Source organism: Poecilia latipinna, unplaced genomic scaffold (genome assembly GCF_001443285.1).
Source record: "Poecilia latipinna isolate Pla-1442-1.1 unplaced genomic scaffold, P_latipinna-1.0 Scaffold9, whole genome shotgun sequence".
NCBI lineage: Eukaryota > Metazoa > Chordata > Actinopteri > Cyprinodontiformes > Poeciliidae > Poecilia > Poecilia latipinna.
The window spans coordinates 354088-378476 of record NW_015112625.1 but is presented as its reverse complement, the minus strand read 5'-3'; the positions used below and the strand labels follow the sequence as shown (position 1 = coordinate 378476).

The window sequence follows — 24389 nt, the reverse complement described above, 5'->3', positions numbered from 1 at the left end:
TTGTGCAAAAATGAACTAAGTGCACCAACATTTTCGTCTTATCACTGTGCTCTACGCAGATTTGATTCACAGCCTCTGAGCTACCAACAAAGACAGTGATAGCTCTGTGACTGTCTAGTTATATGAGGGTTAGCAAACTTCACAACTTCAGGGATTGACTACAGTACTAACCTAAACACAGTGGGATCTCCCAAGATAGAAACATCAAGTGTTGATGTCATTTAAGGCATAAAATGGAGAACCCGTATTTAAAAAATGACAGAATTCCCTTTATATGCAGTGATATAATCTTAATATTATTGCAACATTTAAACAGCAAATAACCCAGGCCCTGCTTAGAGTGACTCTGGCTTCTCAGAGAATATAAAATAATATACTGCTGCAGTCATAGCAGCATTCAAACATAATATTCAACAAAACATGCTCATATATTTTGGAATGTCAACTATTTCATTTCAATTAGCTTGAATTCAGTTAGCATGTAGAAGTCACAGGGAATGCTCCAGTCCAATGACGCAAAAACTCATCACTAAAAATGTTCTTAAACAAAATTTAATTAAAAAAAAAACCCTATATAAGATTAAGAAATTGGTAGTAACAACAAATAAATGACTCATTCATGCATGCACACCATTCAGTAACAAACTTCAAATCTCCAATCTTCTGCTCCGTCGCCGTGTCCTACCTGTGGCAGGGCGGAGCTGAGCTGGCGCTGCAGGGAGTCTCGGTCGTAGATCACGTCCTGCAGATGCTGCTGAGCCAGTCCCAGGCTCTCCTGGGTCTCCCTCAGCGTATCCAGGAGTCGGTCCCTTTCGTCCAGCATGTTGACCATCAGCTGCTCGAAGTGGGAGTCCGGATCCGAGGCGCTGCTCTGCGAGCCGCGCTGGCTCAGCGCCGTGTCCTCGCTGATGGTGGGCATCACTTCGCACATCATCTTGGCTCTGGTCAGGAGAATGAAGAGTTGAGTTTAACCAAAGATTAAAGCGCCTTCCATAGGACATGTAACTTTTTTTTTTTTTTTTTTTACCATTAATTATGCCAAAAATTATTCTTTTTCTTTTTATGCAAAGGATAAAAGCTCTACTACTGTTTGAGACAACCCAAACAAAGAGCTCACATGACAGAGTATGCACATACAGTTCTGAGTAAAGCAAACATATGTGTGTGAGTTTAGTGAGAATATCCACATGCTGTTGTTTAAACTGCTGTGTGTAATTGCTCGGGCCCAACACAGTTGGAGCTTGGCTCAGCATTACATCGGTACATCTCAAAGCTCACAGAGACGTCTTGGGATGCTGGGCATTCTGCCCTAGATTTCACGCTTGTGCTGTTTATTGGGGCGGCTCAGATCAAGTTACATAACACACTATATCCACGCTATAGCGGATACGGGAGTCCATATTCCAAGCTCCCTGCAGGGCCTTCCGATGCGCAGGGAGCCGTTCTCACCGGCGGGTTGGTGAGTGAGACAAAACTGTGTTTGCATCAGTGAACGTCATAATCATAAGATGAAGCAATGAGCCACAAAATGACACACATTATGAATAATTCAACAGTTTAAGAAAAAAAAAAAAAACATGGAGGGAGAACAAGTGGATGTTCTGTTTAATAAAGTGGAGCTAGCTTAGCTGGCTTACAACTGAAAAAGATTGGCTCGTTTAAAACAGAGTGAATGTATGTTCCAAATACACACTTTACTTACTTATATGAAGGAAGTCCTCATATAGATGTTTTTATGTTTTGAACTTGCTAATACAGTAAAATGAGAAAGGACTTAAGGAGGAAAATATTATAGTTTTACATCCACTTTGCCCAGCTGAGTGGTGTTACACTAACGAGCCACTCACCAGCAGGTTAAAGGCACAGTGTCAAATTTACTGTTAGCAGAGGTAGAAAAAAATGTGACTTTAACAGAGGTAGTTATTTATCAACACATAAAATATTCTGAAGTGGAATATTTATCTGAGTTCACAGATTGGAAACTGCACAACACTGGAAAACATGACAAAGCAAAAAAACATGCTGGATATCAAAATGATTATATTTTTCTCGCCCTTTATTCCTGAAATTGAGTTATGAAGACTTGGATGGGACACCTTTACTCAAAAATAGTAAATAGTAAGCCTGTACATATCCTAAAACATGTTTCCACCAGAGCAATAATGCTTTCATTTCTTCTTAAAACGTATAGTTCTCCTCTCCTGACATCTCAAATGTCTCATTTCGTCTTTGGAAGCCAGACGTTCAGCACGCAGGCGACCATGTCCTCAATGTCCAAACGAGCTGGACGAATTCAGCTCTACTTATTCCCCGTGCTTTGACCTAAGCCAGGTGTATTTAGTGAAATTTCAACATCCAATTGAAGCGCCCTCGTTCCCCCGTGGACGTGCTACAGCGTACGGCTCTGTGCCTCGGCGTTTTCTGGCATTAAGACGGGCTCTCCCAGGTCTTCTCGGGGCGACGGGCCAGGCTCCTGACGGCTCCCCATTCAGACACCATCCGCTACTGTTCAGACCAGAGAGACTGTGTCTGCATGCTGTAGCTGGACCGGCTGCTCATGTAAGCCTTTCGCTTGGGGAGGAGACTTGTTGGCAGGGAGGCTAGGACATTGGTTCTTGAATTTTAAGTAGAACAAAGTGATTTATTCGCATACATGACTCAGTGCTTGAAACTGTGTAAAACATGGAAGTGTTTGATTTTATTACTTCTTTGAAATCCGGCATGGTTTAGTACATTTCAAACGGAAGCATTTAAGGCGCCAGCATGTGTAATAACACCTGGCATATAATAATACTGGAATATTTGTGTCCGTAAATCAAAGTGTTGTGCAGATGCTTGTATGCAACTCGGCTCATAAGGTTCCTTTTTTCACCCCTTTTGTTCAGATCTCAGTCTCTCCTAACCTTTCAGTGCAGTGAATCCTCATTTGTTAGTTTATTTAGCTAAATCAAAGATTCAGGAACAACCTCCACAAAAAATTGCCATTTTGTAAGAACATTTGACTCATTTACTGAATGGTTCTGCTAAGATATTGTATATTAAGAACATGCAGGTGAATTCAATAAACCAGAATATAAAAAAAAAAATTATTTCACCAATTCAACTCAATAGAGAAGCTCATATTACATTAACTATACACAGAAATAAATACTTATTTTCTAAGAAACTAAGTTTCTAATAAAATTTCCTAAGCCCAATAAAGTCTCTTCTCCATTGATCGTTTTGTACTGTGTTTTTCCTTCCACTTAACTTTACAGTGAAATACTTTAAGACAGCCCTGGGTGAACAGTCACCTAATTTAGGGAATACCTTTTCTAGACCTTGCAGAGTTAGATTCTGGATAAATATTAAATCAGCCGTCTTCCCTGATTTTTGTTTATTTACCAGCCATAATTAACGTACCTAAAGGGGTTTTACGTTTTGAATTGAATTATTGAAATACGTTAACATTTCAATGATATTCTAATTTAGCCACACCTACAGATACATGACAAGCAAGAAACTTGTGTGATTTTGTCATGTTCAACGGATCAGAAGAGCTGAAGGTGGAAAAAGAACTGCAAATGCATAAACATGCAAAATCATTGGGATTTTCACTCCATGCCATATGCCAATCAGTGAATTATTCAAAGGCGTAGGAGAGTTCCCCTCCCCGACCAGAGCGGCAGATCCAGAGAAACTTTCTTGCCTTGCAGCCTTATAAAACTCAGAAATCTGACACCAGATAAAAGTTAACTACTAAGCACACTTTGATTCAGCTGATGTGGAACTAGTAGTTAACATTTTAAAATCGTACATTAAGCCAATGTTCCGTTTTCTATTTTTGGACTTTTTCCACTTGGTCATGTTGCAGCTACAAATTTCAATGCCATCCATGTGAGGTGGTGCCACGGTTGTCTACATTAATTGCAGGTATAAATGTGGAGAGCACAGCATGCGTATGTAATCAACCCACTTCTTTCTGATACCCCTAAATAAAATCCCGTGCAAGCACTGAAAATGTGATTCTGATCCAAATCTAATGTAACTTTAAACTGTTTTTCTTATTCACTATGATGGTGTAATATTTGATTGGAAATTGGCCACGTCTCTGATATGTGTATCTTCATTTTACACCAGGGCTGCATAAAATATTCTGAATATGTTGTCATTGAAATATCAGTATGCATAATATTATTAGCACAACAGCTGTTTGGAAACTTAATATATTTTGGCTATTACATTCCAAGTGTCATAAATACATTTTGCATGTTAAGATATTCATCTTGTTGGATGGATTCTCTCTTTCCCACACCTGGCACAGATCACAGCTCCCTGCATGCTAAAGGTCACAGAGAGAGCTGGAAGTACACGAGAACTTCAATCTATGTCATCTTTGCATTATTTCACAATTATATCTAGTCATATGTTTTTCCAATATGCTGCAGCCCTACTTCTGGCTTTTATAAGTTGTGCTTTGCTGCAGAAAAACAAAAGAGGCTTATGTGCTTCTGAGACGTTTTCATTTAGAAACTTAAAGCTGCCTGGTTAAAACATGGATTCAGGAGAGTAGGCCGAGAAACTAAGATGATGATTAACGGAAGCATGCTGAGAATGACAGCTAAATTGTTCCCTTTCCTTGCTCAGATATTGCATTACGAACAAAAGCAGCACACAATGCATGGTTTTGCAAATTCATGTCCTAAAATTCTTGTACAGCAAATGGTTTTACAGATACACTTTTGACTCCGAGGCTCTTTCTTGCGGATGTGATTGTAAAAGTGGATTTCACTTGTGAAAAGTGCTGCTTGATAACCTGAAATGTTGCCGTTTCAAACAGCTCAGAGTAGGACGGCAGTTACAAGGCAGTAACGTCTTCCAGAGATGTTCTGAAAAACCGAGCCGAGATACTTTCAAAATAAAACTAAAGCAGCCGGTGAAAAACTGAAAAACAGATGTAAATTTGGAAAATAATAGCAGGATCAAATCAGCGTGATGTGCTTAATTTCCCAAAATGACTTCAGTTCATCTCATTTATGTGGCAATTGTATGAGCAGATAAGAAGTAGTGCGAAAAAAAAACAACAAAACAGCTGTATATTCTTGAGCTTTCTATAGCCAACTGAGGCAAATTCAGCACAATTCACCACCTGGAAAACATCAAAAGATGCGCTAGCATGCGAGGATGTGCAGAACAGAACATAGGACTCTGTGGCTTTGGAGATAAGCTGCACTGCTGCATGCTTGTTGAGCTGACTTTGGAAAGACTAATATAAATCAAGTGTGCTTAAGGGGTTCTTATTACCAAGAGTGGCATAATTAATTAGATTGGTTAAGTAAGGGGATGGTCATTTAAAATTTTAGGAGAATTACAGAAAATATACCCAAATGCCAGTTATAGGACAAATTGTTATAAATTTGTAGTCTAGCTTTAGAAACATTTGCAAAAATCTTATGATTCAATTATTAATGCTAATATCCTCGCAACAGGATGAGAAATTGTTGGATATTAATGCGCTCAACTTGCATCAGCACAAGCTGATTACAAGCCCTGCGTTAAGGGGAGAGACTACGGGGAAATTCCACTTTTAAATAATGCCCAATTTTCTTGGCAAACAGTCAAGCACAAAGTGCATCCATTGATTTCATTTGTGAGCTCAAAGAGTAATGAGAAAATTGCTGCTCGTCTTTCCTTCCTAGCCTGGCATCCATGTCAGGCTGACAGGTGGGAGAAGACTCGTGCAGATTTTTTGTGAATGAAACTGGCCAGATTGGATGGTACAACTCATGGTGCTGCGAAATCTCATTCATATGGCATCCTGCGCCTCTGACAACAAGGCCGACATGCCTGCCAAGAAAAAAAAAAAAAAAAAACCCACACTATTCAGGTGTATTTTGTTTTAGAACTCCCGTTGGAGCACACTTCAGCGATTCAGCAAAGAAAAAGCTCATGTCTGCAACGCAATACTGTCAAATGAACGATTACAGGCTGACATTTGCGCTTATTTAAGGGGCAGCCGCCACATGCCGGAGGCGTTCTGATAATATGCCATGTTCTCCCATGAAACATAAACGCATCTTTGTATTTTTGTGATTCTGGTTTTCCAAAGAGACAAAATAGTGAACCAAAATGTGGACAGAGTGAAAAATTTGCATGTTTTTTCACTCTCCAAACACCATTTCTTGGTGTCTTTTGTGCTCACATCTTCTTATGAACACCAATGGCTACATTGAATTACATTTTATTGTAATTAGATACTGTCAGAGTGTAACAGGTTGAATACAAATGCATGCCACGCTTTTTGTGAAAAATGCTTCCACTTTTAAAAAAAGAAAATTTAAATTTCTTTGCCTTCTATTACAATATTGTTTGGTCTTAAATGATAACATCCAAGTAAAACCCAATTGTGTTTATAATGTGCAAAGATTCACATTATAAATTAGATTTTTTTTTTTTTGTATAATGCTGTCTTATAGTTTTGCAATAGGAACGATTGATACACTAGTGGGAATTAGGAATCACTTCCGCAGAATCATTAAACCTGATCTAAGAATCAGATGGTTTCAACTTAATCTCCCTCTGCAAGAACATAACACAGAGAAATAATTCCTCTCTGATGGGTTTAACATGAGGTCAGTTTGAGGCCAGGAAGCCATTTTTTCCCCAAAAACTAAAAAAAGGAACCTCAAAGGACAATGAATGATTTATGAATTTTCTCGAGTAAAAACGCAACCTCAAGTAAGATTCTGTTAGTGTTTATTTTTTGTTTTTCTTTGTTTTTTGCACCTTGTATACATCTTTTTTTGGTTGTTGTGGTTCAAGAAGCATCAGAAAGAAAAAGATTAAAGATTTCTCAATCACTTGTGTATACATAAGGATAAATGTACTGTAAAGATAAGATATAAATAAGCAAAATAGGGCATCCATTTTTCAGAAAGCTCCTGGGAACATTTTTTTTAGATTCCCAACATAGAAACATGACATTCTGTTCCTGAATGGATTGATTGTTGCTCTTAGGTGGAGGATAACAGGACAGTTAGAGGTTTCTTTTGAATGTTCGCCATTTAAGAGGGGATCTAAAGAGATTTCCACATTATGTCTGGAGGGGTAATTTGAGCCTTAAAGTACCCCAGGGGGAACTGCTTGAACATGTCCCACTAGGAACAAACAAATATCCTCTACATGTTGAATTCTTCACTATTTTACGCTGCATTTCACTGGCAACAGATTAAAAATAAAGTTACTGTAGTTTAAAAAAAAAATGCATGTCTGATGATGAACTTTGCCTTCATGCTATATGTTTTATATATGTTTCATAATGGAACCAGAAATGCTTTTGCAGAGAGAGTGGTTATTTTTTCATTAACTAGTAAGAAATGTAATGTAATGTAATCATAAAACCATACAGTCAAACTGCTATGTTTGACATTTATTTATATTTTGATGCTCGGCACGTTTCATTTAAAACTTACAGGGTCAGCAAAAAAAAAAAGCACAGAAGATGTAGATGCACCAAAAGGAAAAGCACACCACAAAGGCAAAAAATACAGAAAGAGTATACAAATATACATATATTTGTATTTACTAAGGAAATATGAACTTTCATCTGGCCTGAAGCTGCACATACATATCATGATTTAACTTGACCCACTACTATCTTTAAAACATAAAAGCAACAATTCTTCATTTTGCTGTTGACTGAATTGAAAATCTAAGAATCAACAACTTATCAGTTCTCAAAAGCCAAAAGGATTTTTTTTTAATCTTTACTACATTCAGCAGACTTTTACTATGTATATTTACTTAAATCTGTGTTTCATGTTGTGGTCAGCAGTTTTCTGAGTGGAGCTGTGAGATGTGAATGACAGATGAGTTGAAAAGGATGGGTGTGAATTTACACCTGCTGCTGAAGGAGGCAGGAAAAGGAAAGAAGTAACATCATGTGTGACCCTTTTTTTTTTTTTTTTAATAGAACCCAGAGATCAAAATCTGATCATTTTCCATTGATCGGTTCTGATTGGTGCAGGTCAATCATTGGAAAATATTTTTTTCCCCTCTATTTATTAAATGCATCTAAACTGAAAATTCTATTTTCTTATGTATTTAAATTTAGATAAAGCTTACATGCACACTTTGATGAATTAATACGATTATTGTCTTTTTTCTCGTATGTTATGTTGAACAAATCTAAAAAGACAAAAAGCAAATCAAAAGGAAAACGGTTATCAGCCTGGAAAAGCTGAATTGTTGCAGCTCTACCTCTGAGTGCACCTTCAAATCTACCTGCAGGTGAGCATCTGTGGGGATGATGAGGGCTGCATGTTCACTGATTGTGTGCTCATCTGTAAGTAAGTCTACATGCACATGAAAGGATGCATGTTTAGCCTTTAATGCTGGCCACAATCTCAACCCTTAAGCAAGGTCATGCAAAGCGTGAATCGATGGAGACTGAATAAGGTGAACGTAAACGGCCAGCGAGGTCAAGCTTGAACTTATTCCAACAAAACTGAACCAATCAAGAGCTTTTCCAACCAGTCTGAGCAGTAGTCACTAAAACGTATAGAAAGGTCATAAAAGCCACAGGTAGCCACTTCTCTACTTCAAGACAAACATTTTCTGCGCATCAGACAAATTAGGCAGTTTAGATTGCAACAGGAGTGGCTGTTAAATGAGGCATCCTGACTTCACATAAAGCCTCTTTGAGTCATTTACACAGAACGTCCACGCTGCCACAAATCCCATCTTGTGCGCTTGCAAAAAATAATAATAGCAAAGAGCAGATTTGCCATTAACCTTCTAACGAGATGCCAACACCTGCAGGTGTGCGTTCTTCCATTTCTGCATTCGTTTAGTCAAACGTGGCCACCAAGAAACAGGTGGCTGAATGCAGAGGCTCCACTCCGCCGCGCTCTCTCTGGCTTTGAATCACCATAATAGCCGGTAATAATGTGGTTTAAAGGAGGGGCAGCTGTTCCTCACATGACACCTCCTCATCATGCTGTCATTAGCCGCGCAAACACACACACACACACACACACACACACACACACACACACACACACGCCTGACTGCGGCGCTGATCACATCTTTACACCGCTGCAACAGCTCCTCCTCGCTCTCTGAAATGATAATTGGGGAGAATCCTTGGCCATTGTCTCAAGCGCATTACATCATGCCAGCCTCTCAGTCTGCATCCCGCCCACCTTTAACTCTCTCCGCTGTCTCTCTACTGTGTGACAGCCGCCGACTCTATTTTTATTTATTTTTTCCCCTGCAGTGTCTTGCAATGCCTTTAACCGCAGATATGAAAATGATTGCTTCTAGAGCATCCCACACCTCCAGCGGAGCCAGGCTCCAGAGTTCGCGAAGCAAGAAGGGCACCAGAAAATCACCTTGAGCTTGCAAGAACAGGGGCAATGTAGGTCAGCACAACACCGGCTGCAACAGTGTGCATACTCACATTTTATCCCTTTACTATCAGCGGAGGCTCAGGCGGCGGATCAGTCACAACTGCAGTCCCTACGAGCTACAGCGTGAAGCGGACAATCCTAGGAGGCTTCCTCAGAGGGAGCAGGCAGCGGCGGCAGCAGCGGCGGCAGCGGCGCCGCGGATCCGGTGGAAGAAGAGGAGGTGCGGCTGGTCCCCGCCGCTGCTGGCATTGTCCATACAGAGAAACACCAAAGGAGAAGCAATAATCATCTAAAATTAGCCGCGTCGCGCGATGACATCCAATTTCCGGGGTCAAACGCGCGCGCGCACACACGTACACACACCGGTGAGGAAATTATGGCACGTTGCGAATTCTGCTGCGATAAGCGGAGCTGGAAAAGACCATTATGGAGCTGACGGAGGGGGAGAGAGCGGATCTTAAAGTTGCAGCTGAGCTATTCTTCCTTCACTCCAAACAGACCAAAAGTAATAATAATAATAATAAGTTCCTATATAACATTGTTTCAAACAAAACATTTAAGATTTTTTTACTTTTTAAAAGGTAACTTTTTTACAGGACACCCATGAATACAAATTTAGAAGCTGGCTTACTTCCCACCCCCCAAAAAACACCTGAGGTTTTATTTACCTTCTTCTGCTGCGTGATGGTCTCCGGCACGTTTCCAAATACTTCATATGAATTCAGTCACATTCATCGAGTGATTTTCATTTATTTATTTTTGCTCATTTACATCATATCTACAACTGTTATTAATTAGCTGATATTTGTAGTATTTTTTTCTATATACTCCTAAAATCGGACTCAATTCTTTTTCTTAGATATAAACATAATATTTAGATGCTTCTGAAAGTGTATTTACAAAAAAAAAGAATATCTTTTCTTATGTAATTATTTTTTTTAAAAGAACATGTTTTGATTTATTTTCTACCTGAAAACATAAAAAATGTGGTGTGCATTTGTAACGGTATTCTGTAGAACCATTACGGCTGTGAGTCTTTGAGCTGAATTATGATTTAATCTAAACCAGACTCTTGTAGTTCTGATGAAATGTTTAGCAGTGTTGTCTTGATATTCACCTTTTATTTATGCTTTACAGTCAGAATGGTGTGTTTTCAACAGCCTGTGACAATACTGGCCACATTTGACTGCAGTGCCATCAAATAAAATATTTGTTCTTGTTCATTTAATCTGTTATGCTATTCAGCTGCAGGTTATGTGCTTTCTTTTCCTGTAAATGCTTCCTTCTGTTCTTTGCATTAAAATCTAAGAGGTGTTGTGATAATTTGATTCAAATAACCTCCTCTGGAATACAACAGCAGCAGATCTCACACATTCAAAACAGGCAAACACCACTAAAAGAAACAATATCCATCTCTTAATTTCCAACCATCTGTTTGTGTGTATACTGCCAGAGCGAATTATTGCAAAGTCTAAAGATAAAAACCTAGACAGCAAATCTGAGTCACTCCTCTGGTTCTGGCCTGCGGGCAATAAAACGCTGAAATGTCACCGACTGATGAGTCTATACTCAGTCTTGGCATTAAGAGCCGATTTCTTCCCCCAAGGTTTGATGACTAAAAATATGACTCAGTTTGTATGCAAAGTACAAACAAACCTTTTAAGAATCGACTTCATGAAATACCGTGAACAACATGATTGAGAGAATGCATTATATATATATATATATATATATATATATATCTATATATATATATATGTGATATTTTAATTTAGATTTTTATTCTCTAAAAATAGAAATGGTGATAGTGAATCTGCATAATCGTGACCCCTGGGAGCACGCTGCCTTGTGACCGTTTCAGAGCTGAAAAAAAATAATAATCCACTTTTCAGCTCATCAATTATTAAAGATCTTCAAGTGGTTTTGAATGTCACAGAGATCCGTATTGTGTTGATCCGCATAGCAGAGATTTACGGAGAGCAGAGCATAAACGCTACATTCACTCATACAGTACGGTAACTGATAGCACAACACCAGTGTGTGTGATCTTTCTGTCTGGCTTCTCTTTAATACTCGGCTTCAGATTCTTCTGATGAACGATGTGCTTTGATATGTCTATTTCTGCTTGGCTGTCAGCTGAAATTTCCAATGAAGACGGAGCGAGCAAAAGGCCAAACAGCACACCCTCCCACACATCCAAATAAATAGAATTTCATTACGACTGCATCTTTGTCAAGATTCTTAGGCTAGAACTGATGTGGAGATATTTCTTCTTCTCAAATATTGACACAAAGCCCGGTTTTTCTCCTTATAATTTCCTGGTGTGAATGGTAAGGTGAGAATCTGATGTCGAGTTCAACGCAGATACAATAATGCCTCACAAGTGCACTCGTGTCCCTAGGACATTTTCACTGTTTGTCGCATTGCAACCAAAGAACTTCAGTGTTATTGTTATTACATGTTTTATGTGCGACAGAACAGAAAGTAGCCCCATAAAAATATGAATTGCGACAAAAACTGAGTTCACCTTCCATCAGAACCTGCAGTGGAATGTTTTACATCAAAGACACAAATCCGTTTGAGAATCTGTGGCAAGAGATGGAAATGTTTGAGCAGCAATTTGAGCTTGAGGTATTTTTTTCAAATAAGTTGAGGTCAAAATTCAGACCTCAGATGTGCCTTAAAGGAACTGCAGCAAACGGTGGACATGCACACCACACATTACGCATGTACTGTCGATGCAAAACATGTTTGATAAATATACTGTTAAGATGTGATGTAAACGAGGAAACGCACCAGAAAAACAAGGAGGAAGCTCCCTCTTACTGTCTTGTTGAGAATCTCTACAAATCAATTCTTCGTCCCAGTGGTTGAATTCTCTCAGATTTATTTTATTACCGCCGCTTCAATCTTTAGCTTGAACAGTTTGTATCCTAACTTTATGACTTCTTCAAGTGTCAGCAGCAGCAGGATCAGTCAGAGGCTCTAAATGATTGGAGACTGTCCAGACCTCGATGTCACTGTCCGTGGTGCTGAATCCTTTGTGCATGTTCTGCTCTGCCGTCTTTTGGAAAAAATCCGCTGTATTTTGAGATAAGACAAATTTCAATTGGTTCCTCTCAAATTTCTCTCCAAATGAAACTAAATTAATATAAACTTTATGTTCTGCCTCGTTTTTCTGTCTCTGGGTTGTGTTTTACCTGACAAATTAGTAAAACCACTACAGTACGATGCGTTAAAATGCTCCACGTTTCAAGGAAAGAAATACTGTATTTGTAAAAACATGCACTGTACTTGATCCTCTTTGCAGAGGAGCATCCTTCATTGTTTGTGACAGTTTAATGCAGAGCATTTTGTTCATTATCATTTCATTATTCATAGATGAACAGAGCTCATTCCTCATAGCCATTACAATGACCACAATGTGATACACTCGCCTGGTTATAATGCAGATTACCGCTCGTATTGCATCCCACCCACTATATTGACCCACCATGTGTCTGACTGCTACTACACTCCCATATCGCTGAGTCGTTCCATATTAATTTCCCCAGAGGAGTGTGTGTAAGCCTCTGCATATGAATGGGTGTAACGTGGCCAAGTGATGAATATGAAAAGGCTTTCATATCTGAACGCCTTGAAGCAAACGAGTCACGTATATTGACTTTTCTTTCCACCAAGATGGCTGTGCAGGCCAAGGTGGAAACCTCGGTTTGGTGTGACGACTCATTTGACTGTTATCTCTGAAAACGATGCGAAAATGAGCTCGGGTCAAACAGCAGCGATCAAAGGAATAAAGTGGAACTCATGAAACCCGATCTTTAAATAGGAGACACGGTCCACACTCCACGCCCTTCATCATGCCAATATCAGTAAACTAAAAACAGTCTATCGAGGAGGCAGCGGGTAATAATTACCTATACAGGCCAATTGTGGAACTTTACATTCTTACAAGTCTAAATAATTTGTGAGCCTTTCCCAATTTTGGTCCAGACATCCATCCATTCATTTATAATCTGTAGTAAGACTTCCATGTTAATGGATACTTATCAGTTTGAGTATATTCAAGCTATTAACAAAACACAGCCAAAAACGTTTGGCTGACTTTTTTTATTTTTTATTTTTTAAAGCAAACGGGGAAAAAAGATGCTTTTTGATAATGGCAATGCAAACTGAAGACAACCAGGAAAGGCATAAATTTAAAAAGGCATGGGAAAAGGAGGACCTGAGAGAGAGAGAGAAGATGGAGGGTTTACACACAAACCAGGAGGAAGTAATTACTGCACAAACAACAGGTGTGACTAATTAACTTGATGTAGAGCAGCTGGGGGAGCTGAGAATGAAGCACAGGGACAGAAATGAGAAAATGAGAGGGAACAGCGTAATTAAACAGACTTTGTGAATGTGACTACATAAACAGAGGAGCTTCATAAGGCCGTATAAGAAGCTTAAACAACCAGTCGGATGTGGCAGCCGGGAAGCTGCTCCCATCACACCCAGGCAGACACGTGGAAGTGTTGTTTAACGGGCCGCTCCGCTTCTCCTGGTTGTTTCACTGACGATCAAAGCAAGTGTGCATCGCAAGCCTGACATTTCCAGCATCTGATAGCACGCGTTCTCCTTTGTTTTCGTGTCTTTGCCGACATCACTATTTGACAGCCCATCACCTCTGTCTATATGCCGCCCGGCGCTGCTCCTGCAGGGGTTTGAAACCCATCCTTATTATTTGGCCCTCCCAGAAAATAGAAACCTGAACACACATCAGCAGCAGTCTGTTACAGTGCGAGGGCTGCCAGAGGCTCGCTATCGCTCTGACTCTTTTAAACCTGCGACTGTGTGGAATCCAAAGTAAAGCAGGCTGCCAAGCTCACGCTGCTTGATACACTGATAAACGATGTGAGTTTTGGCTGCGTGGCGAGATGCAGCAGAAAGACAAAACTTAGAGGAATTACAGGTGGCTAGAGTTCCTCCTCCTCCTCCTCCGATCTGTACTGTGATGCTTATTCAAAGACTCTTTGTCCCTAGAATTAAAACCTGCTGTAATTCACATTACAGCATATTATTCTAGATAATTTAGTTTGTTAATCTAATTTGGTTTGGATGTATTCCTTTTTTTTTTCTCCAGACAGTTTTTCAGGATTGTCGTCATGCAAGGAAAACGGGGTTAGGAATTCAAAAGACTCTTCAGGAATCTGGAGCGTAAAATTCCCAATTGAGCCAACATAATTCAGAATTTAGTTGCAACTTTTTATTTTATTTCACGGTTAATTATAATCCTCATCACAAGCGCGAATTAAAGTAAATGCTAAACTAGCACATCTTGTGTTGTTTTGCTGGAGCTCCGGGTTAGAATACCATTCAACATAAAACTCCACTTTTTTTATGTAATGAGCTAATGGAGGTACTTCCTTGTTATTTTAACCACAATCATGCAGATTAAAGTATTTTAAGGCAACTATGTTTAGCCGAGTGTTAAACAATTTTACCATAGTCAAAGTAAAGAATGAACTTTTTCTATAAGAAAAAAGAGGCTTAAAATTTCAGTAAATAAGGATGAATTCACTTAGAGACTTAAACTCTTTCCTAGGGTGTCAAATGTGGATCACACCTTGTTCAGAAACGTTTTTTATTGCGATTAGAAAATGTTTCATTAATCCTGAGGTACTGAATAGAGGCAACACTGAGCACTAGATGCTTTCAGAAGTTCAACCATCTTATACTACTGATGTTCCTTCTATTTTTAAGGACTAAGCTACGTCAGAAGTGATGATCATCTGGAATCAAGCTTTTGTTTTCCTGCCAGATTAACAAGATGGAGGAAGAAGAATTGTGTTTCCCGGCATCAGAAGACGCAGCTCCTGCTTGAAGTGCAGAGACACTGAAGGAGCTTTGAGATAACAGCGGCCTCCTGGCACGGCGTAGCGTTTGCCAGGAGCAATTACAGTCTTTTATGCCACCGCATTTCTGTTCAAACTCTAATCTATTTTTAATGCTGCAGCGCTTGGAACACTGGAACATTTGTTCATGCAGCAAAGCGACTGTTCACGTCCTAAATGCATCATAGAAGGAGCGGAGCAATACGCTGGGAATAGATGCATCGAGAAAGATTTGAGCAAAGTTTAAAAAGAATCAAGAGAAACACCTACAGTGAGTCAGAGCAAAGAGAACAAATCTGTCGATGTTTTCACCCAAACCAGGCGTCTCCAAACTGCAATCATTTTACGCATCGACTGTCTGATCTCTTAACATCTTAAAGTTATTTTGCTTTTATTTTAATTTTGAAGTAAACAGAACCACAAATATCTGTTAATGAAAAACCAGACTTCGGCTCACTTTTTCATTAAATGTGTTTAATACCGGAATGTCAATCAGAAACCAAACGACATATTTCCCTTTCCTGAGAACAATTTAGGAAACTGAATGCATGTCTTAAGAAAAACATATTAGAATGTCCCTTTATAGAACAAAAAATCTTTTGTTTCATTAAAATGTACAAAAATATAACAAAGATTAACCTAAATACATTTTAAAATTTAAGTACTTTCAGTTGCTGATTTTGGCTCATATTTGCACAACTCTGAGCTAAACCATCACATTGTGGTTCGCTGTGCGTTTTGGACTGTTGTCCTGCTGGACGGCGAATCTCCACCTGGGTTTCAAACAACCTGCAGCCTCTTCTTGCCGGTTTGCCTTGCATTTCCCATTCCTTTGGTGATTAGAACAGCAGGTGGCTCCACATCTTTCTGTGCTCCGTTTGGGACAGGGCAGGTCGTTTCTTGAAGGTTACGAGAGCCAACTCGGAGGGGAAAGTTCTCCCGGCAGCTCGCTCATATCGACCGAGTCCCCTGCTCTGCTGTAGGACTCGGCGTCTCTTTTTGCCCTTGAAGAGAATAGCGCTGAAGCGAAATCAGTTGAAGTGGAGCACAAGTCTGTTTCTCTCTTTTATGTGTCAAGGAGAGAAGTCCTGTTGCATCCGGTCCTGATTGGCCGAATGAGGTCCCAGTTGCCAGGCAACCATCCAGCGGCCTTGCTGACAGACAGCTGCTAATGAAGCCTGGGTTATAGGTAGAGGGAGCGCGCTGCAGAAAAGGGCAACACAGCCTCTCTTTCTCATGCTTAACACATCCCTGGAACCTGCTGCTGTTCACCTCCACGAGCCGCCACCGAAACACCCACTCCACAAAATCAGTCGTCTCTCACTGGCGTTCCACCTTCTCCCCTGAAACAACCCGCTGATTAATATGTATACAGTAAAACGAGGAGGGATTACAGAAGGCTTCAGAGTAGGGGCTTTGCTTATTTTGGAAATGGAAGTGTAAAGAAACAGATGGCAGCGATGCAACCACGGCAGCCGCGCTGCAAAGCGGTGATGGCTGCGCATGACTCGCACTCGGGTCACACATACAGATCCTGCGCAGTGCGAGCGTCCCACCCGATCTGTCTGGACACACTGAAGGAAAGCCGTGTATCGCTACTCTTCCCCTCATTCTTCCACATTTAACAGTTGGGCTGTTTAAAAGAAAGGTAGAGTGTGGCAATTTTCTACTAAGTCGGGGCAGCTGGAGCATGTAGTCTTCCTGCTCTACATGTTGCTTTCACACATTTTGGAGCTCCCTCATGAAATGGACCATTTATTCGCTCTTAATGTAGCTTCACAATGCCTCTCCGCTGAGCAGTTGAGCAGCTAATGTGCTGCCAGTGGAACAACTCCGCTGAGCTGAGCTGCAGAAGCAACTGGTTGCTCCGCCTGGCTGCGATACTTGCAAAGCAAAGCTTGTATCTCTGTCCAAACTGCACTTCTTTCAAGATTTTAAATATTCAGTGTCACTTTGTACTTTATAAGCACATCATCATCATCAAGTGTTTTAGCTTTTCTAGAAAAAAGCATATAGATAGTTTTGCTGGATTTTATTTAGGGTAATCATAGTAAATGGGGCTGAATAAAAATGCACAACACTTTTGTATGTCAGGTATGAAATTGGCAGCTGCAGTAAAGCTGTACGTTTTAGTATTCAGTCATAGTAATCTGTATATTTTTAAATAACTTATCTAGCTTGTCTTTTATAATAATCACACATTAAAGGACATGTCCTTTTGAAGCTTCAACAAGGGAATTATTAACTTCGGGAGCTGTTTCCTGTTTCACCATTTATCAGACAACATGTAATCTTTGGCCTCAGATTGAGCTTGTTGATACATAAAAAGACTCTGAGGTTATACCTGCAATCAGATGAGGAATTAGGACAACTGTGGCTAAAGAAGCCAAGTTTTAATCAACCACCAAAAGCCCTGCAGGTGACTTGTTCTCACCTATGAACCAACTGAGGAGGAAGACCCTTATCCCGCTTTGCTATGGCAACAACCAATGGAGAAGAAATGTCTGCTTCTGAATGGAAATATGATATGGAAGAAATATTTTGTCCTTCTAAAGTTGGTACATTTCTGAGTAATGTATAATTTTTTATTCAGAAAGACGTTCCAAATTCGGCTGATATACAATTGATTTTTATTTTAGAACCACTACCATCCTGCAGTGTTGTATCATTTCTTCCTGAAGGTGGTTTTCTTTACATTTCCTGGGCCAGCTGCCTAAGCTTTGCTGAGGGGCCAAACAGGCAGAAAGCATTAATAATTTAGAGACATGGTTGCAAGAGCTGAATACTTATAGGATGATTGGAAACTCCCCCTAAAAAATGTCTAAACATACAACAAGTACCAACGCTTGGCTGGTCATTAGGAAGCTAAACTATAGAGAAAGGAGAGACGTGTTATGCTACATCTGTGCAGTAAAGGCTGTAGTTCTAGTTGAAACTGGGTGGCAAAAGAGAGCTTGATAGAAAGCTTTGCTAACAAACACAAAATGTACTCAACAGGATTTCCAGTACATGATTGCACGCGCTGAGCAGCATTCTGATGAAAGGCGTTTTCTAATTGAACCTCTGAAATTGAGTCTCTATTTTTCTAAGGGACAACTGAGAACGGTTTTCAAAGAAGGGTCAAGACATAAATCTTTGAAATAAGCCAAGTGAAAGCATTAGGAAGTGGAAAAAAAATCTAAGGAAAAATACTGAGTAATGACTTAATTACAAAATTCATTACATTAGGAGTGCGACTATCAGAAAATCTGTTTTTAATGAGAATGTGAACCGTTTAGTGAGCTGCTATCAGCAACTTGTTAGTAAACTGCTCACATGCTCACAATAGATGTGGACATTTGGCAAAAAGTGACATGGTCTCTTACTCTCTGCACATGTTTTATATTGAATTTATAAACAGCCCCCAAAAAATGCCACGTTTTTAAGCAGTTCTAAAATGTTTTAAGTGCAACCTATATTACCAAAAAAATATTTAGTTTCAATGCTTAAGCTAATCTAAATAAGCATCTGTTTGAAGGATTCATGTCTTAAATTTTTTTATTTTCTTGTTGCTTTGCACATCAAACCAACAAGAAGATGATAAGATCACAGCTCATCATATGGAAACAAATGAGCTAAAGCTCGACTTCCTTCTCATTAAAACCAGCATAGCAGCAAAGGTCGGCTGTTGCAACAAATGTGACTGACAATCTATCAGCATAAAGCTGCCAGCAGAACAATTCAGTCTCACCAATAAAAAAAAAACATCTAGAGCATAAGAATGAGTGAAAAGACAAATTCAGTCCCAGAGGAAACGATTCAACCAGCTGATCCCACTGAAGAAACCAGAACAAAACATGGTGGTCTTTATCCTGTGCTCAGTCTTCTGTGAGCGTACCATAGAAGAAGATCTAGAGGTTTCTGCTCACCTGTAGATATCCGAGTCCTCGTTTCAATTTTCTTCCCATGCCTTGCTGCCCAATGGTTTATTCATGACTTGCTGCTGTTCTGAGTATCTTCATAGATACCTCTGGAAGAGAATCAATAGAGGTCAAAATATCTTCAATCTAAAATATATTATTTTTCATTCCTGTGTATGACTTAGTTATCAATAAGGTTGAACAAGCATTTTAGCAGTTTTTACAAGGACACAAAATGTGTCCATCCCATAATAACGGAAGAGTTGATTGAACATGAAGTAATTGTTGCGTTTTATTCTATAATCTCCATAACTTTGCTGATCACACAAAGTTGCTGCCTTTTGGCAAACCGACGCTGAAAGTACTGGCAAATTATTGTAAATCATCACAAACAAAAAGCAATTTTTGTTTATGTTATGAGGTTGTATTTCGTTTAAAAAAAAAATTATATAAACAAAAGTAAAGCAGGCCATTTGGTTTAATATTAAATAATGAAATTCCTGTTCACATTTTAAATGTGTTGTGAATATTTTCAGTAATGAGAGCACTGGCAGGACGTTGGTCAGGAAGACAGCATTCAACACTGCCATCGATCTGAAACGGATCAGTGACGGATGGTCGACCGTCACTGATCTGTGTGGTTAAAGGCTGCTCTGAGGAAGGATCTCAGCCGTCTGCAAGGCTGATCTCATTATATTATGGTGGGGAACTGAAACATTTACACTTTCATATTAAAGAGTGTAACAGCATGTTACAATTAGTCAAGTTCCTCTCAACTCACTTACATCTTCATTTACGCAATTTTGACTTGTTTTTTCACCATTTACTTTTTATAGAAATCCAATTGAACCTAATAACTAAAATAACAAAAAGTTTGTGCAGTTATTCTTGAGCAACAAAATCAGCTTTCCTCTAAAACGTCTTAAATCTAGTGTCGTAAACTTGTTCCTAGCACACAGAAACAAGTAGCATGACGTAATGTGCTTAAATAAGGATAAAACATGAATACAAATGTTGCTTCCTCATCCTCCCAAGTCTATCACACATTCACACTTGAGTGTCACCTTCCTTTCACAGATCACTATCCTCCCTTTAGATTACACATCATATATAGAAACAACATTCAAGGACTGACTCACTATTTTCCTGCTGAGCCTTTTTCAAGCTGGAAAGATCTACCAGAGAAATGCTCACACTACAGCAAGTAGTTTATCTTCTAAATCAGAATAAATATATTTTCCTCGACTCTGTTCGTGAGGGGAAAACAAAGAACAACGTCACGTTTGACGTAAAGACCAATTCCTCTCATCCCACTGATCACCTGATATTAATAGCATGTTAGTAAAAAGAAGTGATGATGCCTCTTCTGCAGGGAAACTGATTTCATCTTAATAATGAAACATGTCTGTTTCTGAGCTCACCAAATATGACAGCTTGCAAACTACATCAGAATGTAAATATGCTGTCCACGCATCTGCAATATGATATAGAAGCCACTCAAAATATATATCAAATCTTTATCTTGTACATAGTTTATTCACATGTGGCTTTGTTTAGTTTTTGCCCACAACTCAAGAGTATAAAGTAATTAAATCACTGCTTCATCTCAGGCGTGACATCATTATAATTGCCTGCAAATTGCAAAGGAAGGCTACTCTTGGTTCTTTATGGGCAAGGAATGACTCAAGGGGTCACTTACTGAATTCAACATTAACTGCCCACATGCGTCTTCTCCCTCTGCCCACACTTTCTTCAGGCAAGATCACTTTAAACTGTTCTGATTGCAGGAAAACTTTTATACAGTTCATTCTGCAGAGATCATCAACAGAATAACAGGCAGCCTCACTGTTCAAACAGAAACTGAGGCTGTGAAACTGCTGTTGACCACAGGAGGGGTGAAGACATGAAGGGAGCAAGGTCACCACAGAGGAACAAAAAAATCTGATCAACCTGATAAACTGATTTTCTGCGACATCCACCTTGTTCAATTTTATTTTTTAATAGTAAAATATCAACTAAAATTTGAGAAAAAAAAAAAACAATGCTCTATGAGTTCTCACAGATAATCATCAGCCAGATTAGTCAACAAAATAGGTGATGCCTTCAGAGTCCTGAGGTGAAAAGATCCACCTTATTTCTTAAACCAATGATGCTTTTAAAAGCATAAGCCAACCATAGCTGCACGTTCACCTTTCAAAGATTGGAAAAATGGTATGAAGAAGGATTATTTAAACTAATATTTAGATGCTTCATTAACTCCATTGGTACAGAGGTAAAAAATAATAAAAAACATCACACAATTAAATTAGATATTGATCTGGCATTTTCTGTGCTTTCAAATAGCAGACTGCACATTTATTGTGTATTTGGCTATTTTTAATTGGCAGATTTTTTTGTAGCTTGAGGACATGTCAGGGAAAAAAGGAGATGATGCCATCATACATTTTTGAATTATTACATAAATCATTAAATTTGATGTTTATTTTAATGTACAGTCGTACCTGATCCTCTCTCAGCTGTGCCTTTAATCTGTTTCATCTTGTTTCTTCCCCAGTGGTTGGAAAAATCCCAATCAGGATGTAGAGTTCCTCTGCGGGCTTTTATTGACAAAAAGAAAGAAACAAACATGCACGATTTTAGTTGTTGCTTCAATTACAACCTTAACTTTCTTAAAACAAAACGGCTACAAGAGTATGGCAACTCATACTAGCATGTTCTAATAAATTATTTATAGTGATATAAATGCCCTTACGTTCACAAAATCCTTAGGTAGCATTGCTCAACCTACATTTTATGGTTAATTTTGTATGTTTCATGTTTTTTTTCCCATGTAGAAAAATGACCAGAATTAAAATGAAAAGCATAAATAATTGAAAAACTTAGACATTTGTCTCAACTCCTTCTCTTTTGAAAACTGATGGAAAATACTCCACTGATTGCAGGAATAATCTAGATGCATGTTTAACACACACCGGTTACTACAGCTCAAACTTCAGCTTTAGTCTGATTATAGGTACAGCAGCAGCACTGCTCATCTTCTACATCAACCAGTCAGCAAAGATCATTTCCAAGGAAATGTTTCTGATCACATTTCACTTAAAGGAGACTCTAGACAGAACTAGAACTTGCTCTAGTGTCTCCATGTTGGGTCCCTCCACTCAATGTTCCACAGTCTTTTTTGGAAAACCATTAAAAGGAAAATAACAAGCTGTTAAATTAACACACTGAACACCAGGTGGGTTTCAGCACATGAAATTAAATCAAATCTGTCAAGTTACTACACACACTCACATTTTTACAATGGACAGTCCAGGTACCCGGTGGGCAGGGAGATGCTGTATCCTAGCAACTGCATTTTTTTCCACAGATTTTTGCCAGCCAGGGTTTTGTGGAGTAGAGTAACTTGGCACAGCATGGCGATGGATTTATGAACTAACATAAAACAGAGATTAATTTCACCCGTGTGTGTGTTTGTGTGTGGGGAAGTATGTGTGTATAGTTAGGTGGGTATCAATCGAGTGATTTTGAAAGGCATAATAAGATCAGCGTTAGACCTCCCAAGCACAACAATTGGCAACAGAAACACTGGACAAAGTAATTTGGAATGACTTATGTCTCACTTCTTGAGAGAAAATGGTGTCACTGACTACATCATAGCCCTGACAAATTAATGCAGAGCAGAGAAGAAAAGCACTTCATCATGGGGGACATAAATTCCCGAGCTGGACAGATTTACATTGATTGAGCATACAGAGACGAGCAGAGCACGCCCCTTTAGGTAATAAAGTGCCACAGTCAATCACCCATCAGACTCTCGGTGCAGCTGCATTCCTGCCATCTCGGCCTATCCAGCAGGTTCCTCAACAAGCTGTCCACTGATGAGTTGGCCTATGCAAGATGAGAGGAATACAAAGCCTGGAGGGGAATGGATGTGAGGATGGAGGGCTGAGGTTGGGAATATTGATCTGCGTTTGAGGAAGACAGGATGCAGAAATACACAACCAATGACTTTGATGAGGTTCAGTTATAAAACACCATTTGAATCTCATAGAAGAGCTCGATATGTTCTCAACATCCTCTTTTTATTCTAATATCAATACAGCAAGTGAGAGAGTGCTCATAATGATGCTAAATAGCAGCTATTGAAAATAACTTTTAGGTTTTCAATCTAAAGATGATGGTTTGTGTTCTGGCTAGAGAAAGTTGCTGCTTGACTTGTAGTTTCATGTCATTATTTTTGCTGAATTTAGATTACAGCAATATTTGTTTTAAACTAGTAGACAGTTTTTCTACATGTGACCCAAGTAGAAATCCAAAATGAGTCAGTCCAACTCGGCACATGCAGCTAATACAGCAAAAATTTAATTAAAATTTTTGATTTTAGTTGGAAGGATAAAGATTCTATTTTTGTTCCTTTTACAAACAGATTCAACAAAATGTTCACATTCACACACTGAAAAGAAATGGAAGAGGGACAAATTGAATCTTTTTATGACATTCAGAGAAAAAAAACATAATAGCACATAGTTTTGAAAATCAAAAACATGTTTTTTCTGCAGGTTTTCACACAGAAAAGACTCGTCCACAGACAACATAGACTGCAATAATAACACATTTTTTTCAACTTTAAAGCGTCAAGGATTTGAAGTTGGAGCTTAAAATCTAAAAACATTCTTGCCCAGTTCAGTTCATAATGTAAGAACAACAAATTGCAGAACATTAAACTTCCATGTTTAATTGTTAAAAGGCAGGATAGATAAGGGGGTAGAACCCAGCATAATGCCTTAACCCATGTACAGTTAATTTAGAATATATATAGTAAATCCCCAGAATGGGTAACTAGATTGTTTCCACCAATTTCAGCTTCACAAAAAATAAAAGCATGAACTTTGGATTTCTTGGTTTCCTAACCTTTACCTTTACCTTCCCTCTCTAAACACACTGCTTACGCTTTGAGCCAGTTTTAATGACTATGTTGCAGCTCCCCACATTTTATTACAATGTAGGTTAATACATTACCATTACTGCTTCCCTTAGACTAAATCAATTATCTGGTGAATGTGCCATTTATTGTGCTGCAATGAAATAGTCACTGTGGGTTCATAGTTGCTTTTAAAATGCTCTTGTAGAGTAATTAAGTAGTCTTATGAGAAATACTTTAAAGACTGACAACATTTAGTAAAAGCAGTAAAGTGCAACTAGACCCATCTTTACTCATGTTGTAT

General features: G+C 39.0%; 1 protein-coding gene across 3 annotated transcripts in view; it reads right to left on the bottom strand.

Annotated features, from left to right (window-relative positions):
• Positions 1-24389, bottom strand: part of ppfia2 (PTPRF interacting protein alpha 2) — a 121928-nt gene that overhangs the window by 96861 nt on the left and 678 nt on the right. For 2 of the 3 annotated variants that reach the window (XM_015028875.1, XM_015028883.1), the window contains exons 2-4: positions 21666-21761; positions 19174-19274; positions 686-941 (exon numbers count right to left, since the gene is read on the bottom strand). In XM_015028875.1, the coding sequence (XP_014884361.1) occupies positions 686-934 (249 nt within the window). In that variant the 5' untranslated portion in view covers positions 935-941; positions 19174-19274; positions 21666-21761. Of the gene's footprint in view, positions 1-685; positions 942-9439; positions 9791-19173; positions 19275-21665; positions 21762-24389 lie in introns of those variants that run through there. The other variant, XM_015028870.1, reaches the window with a different exon arrangement.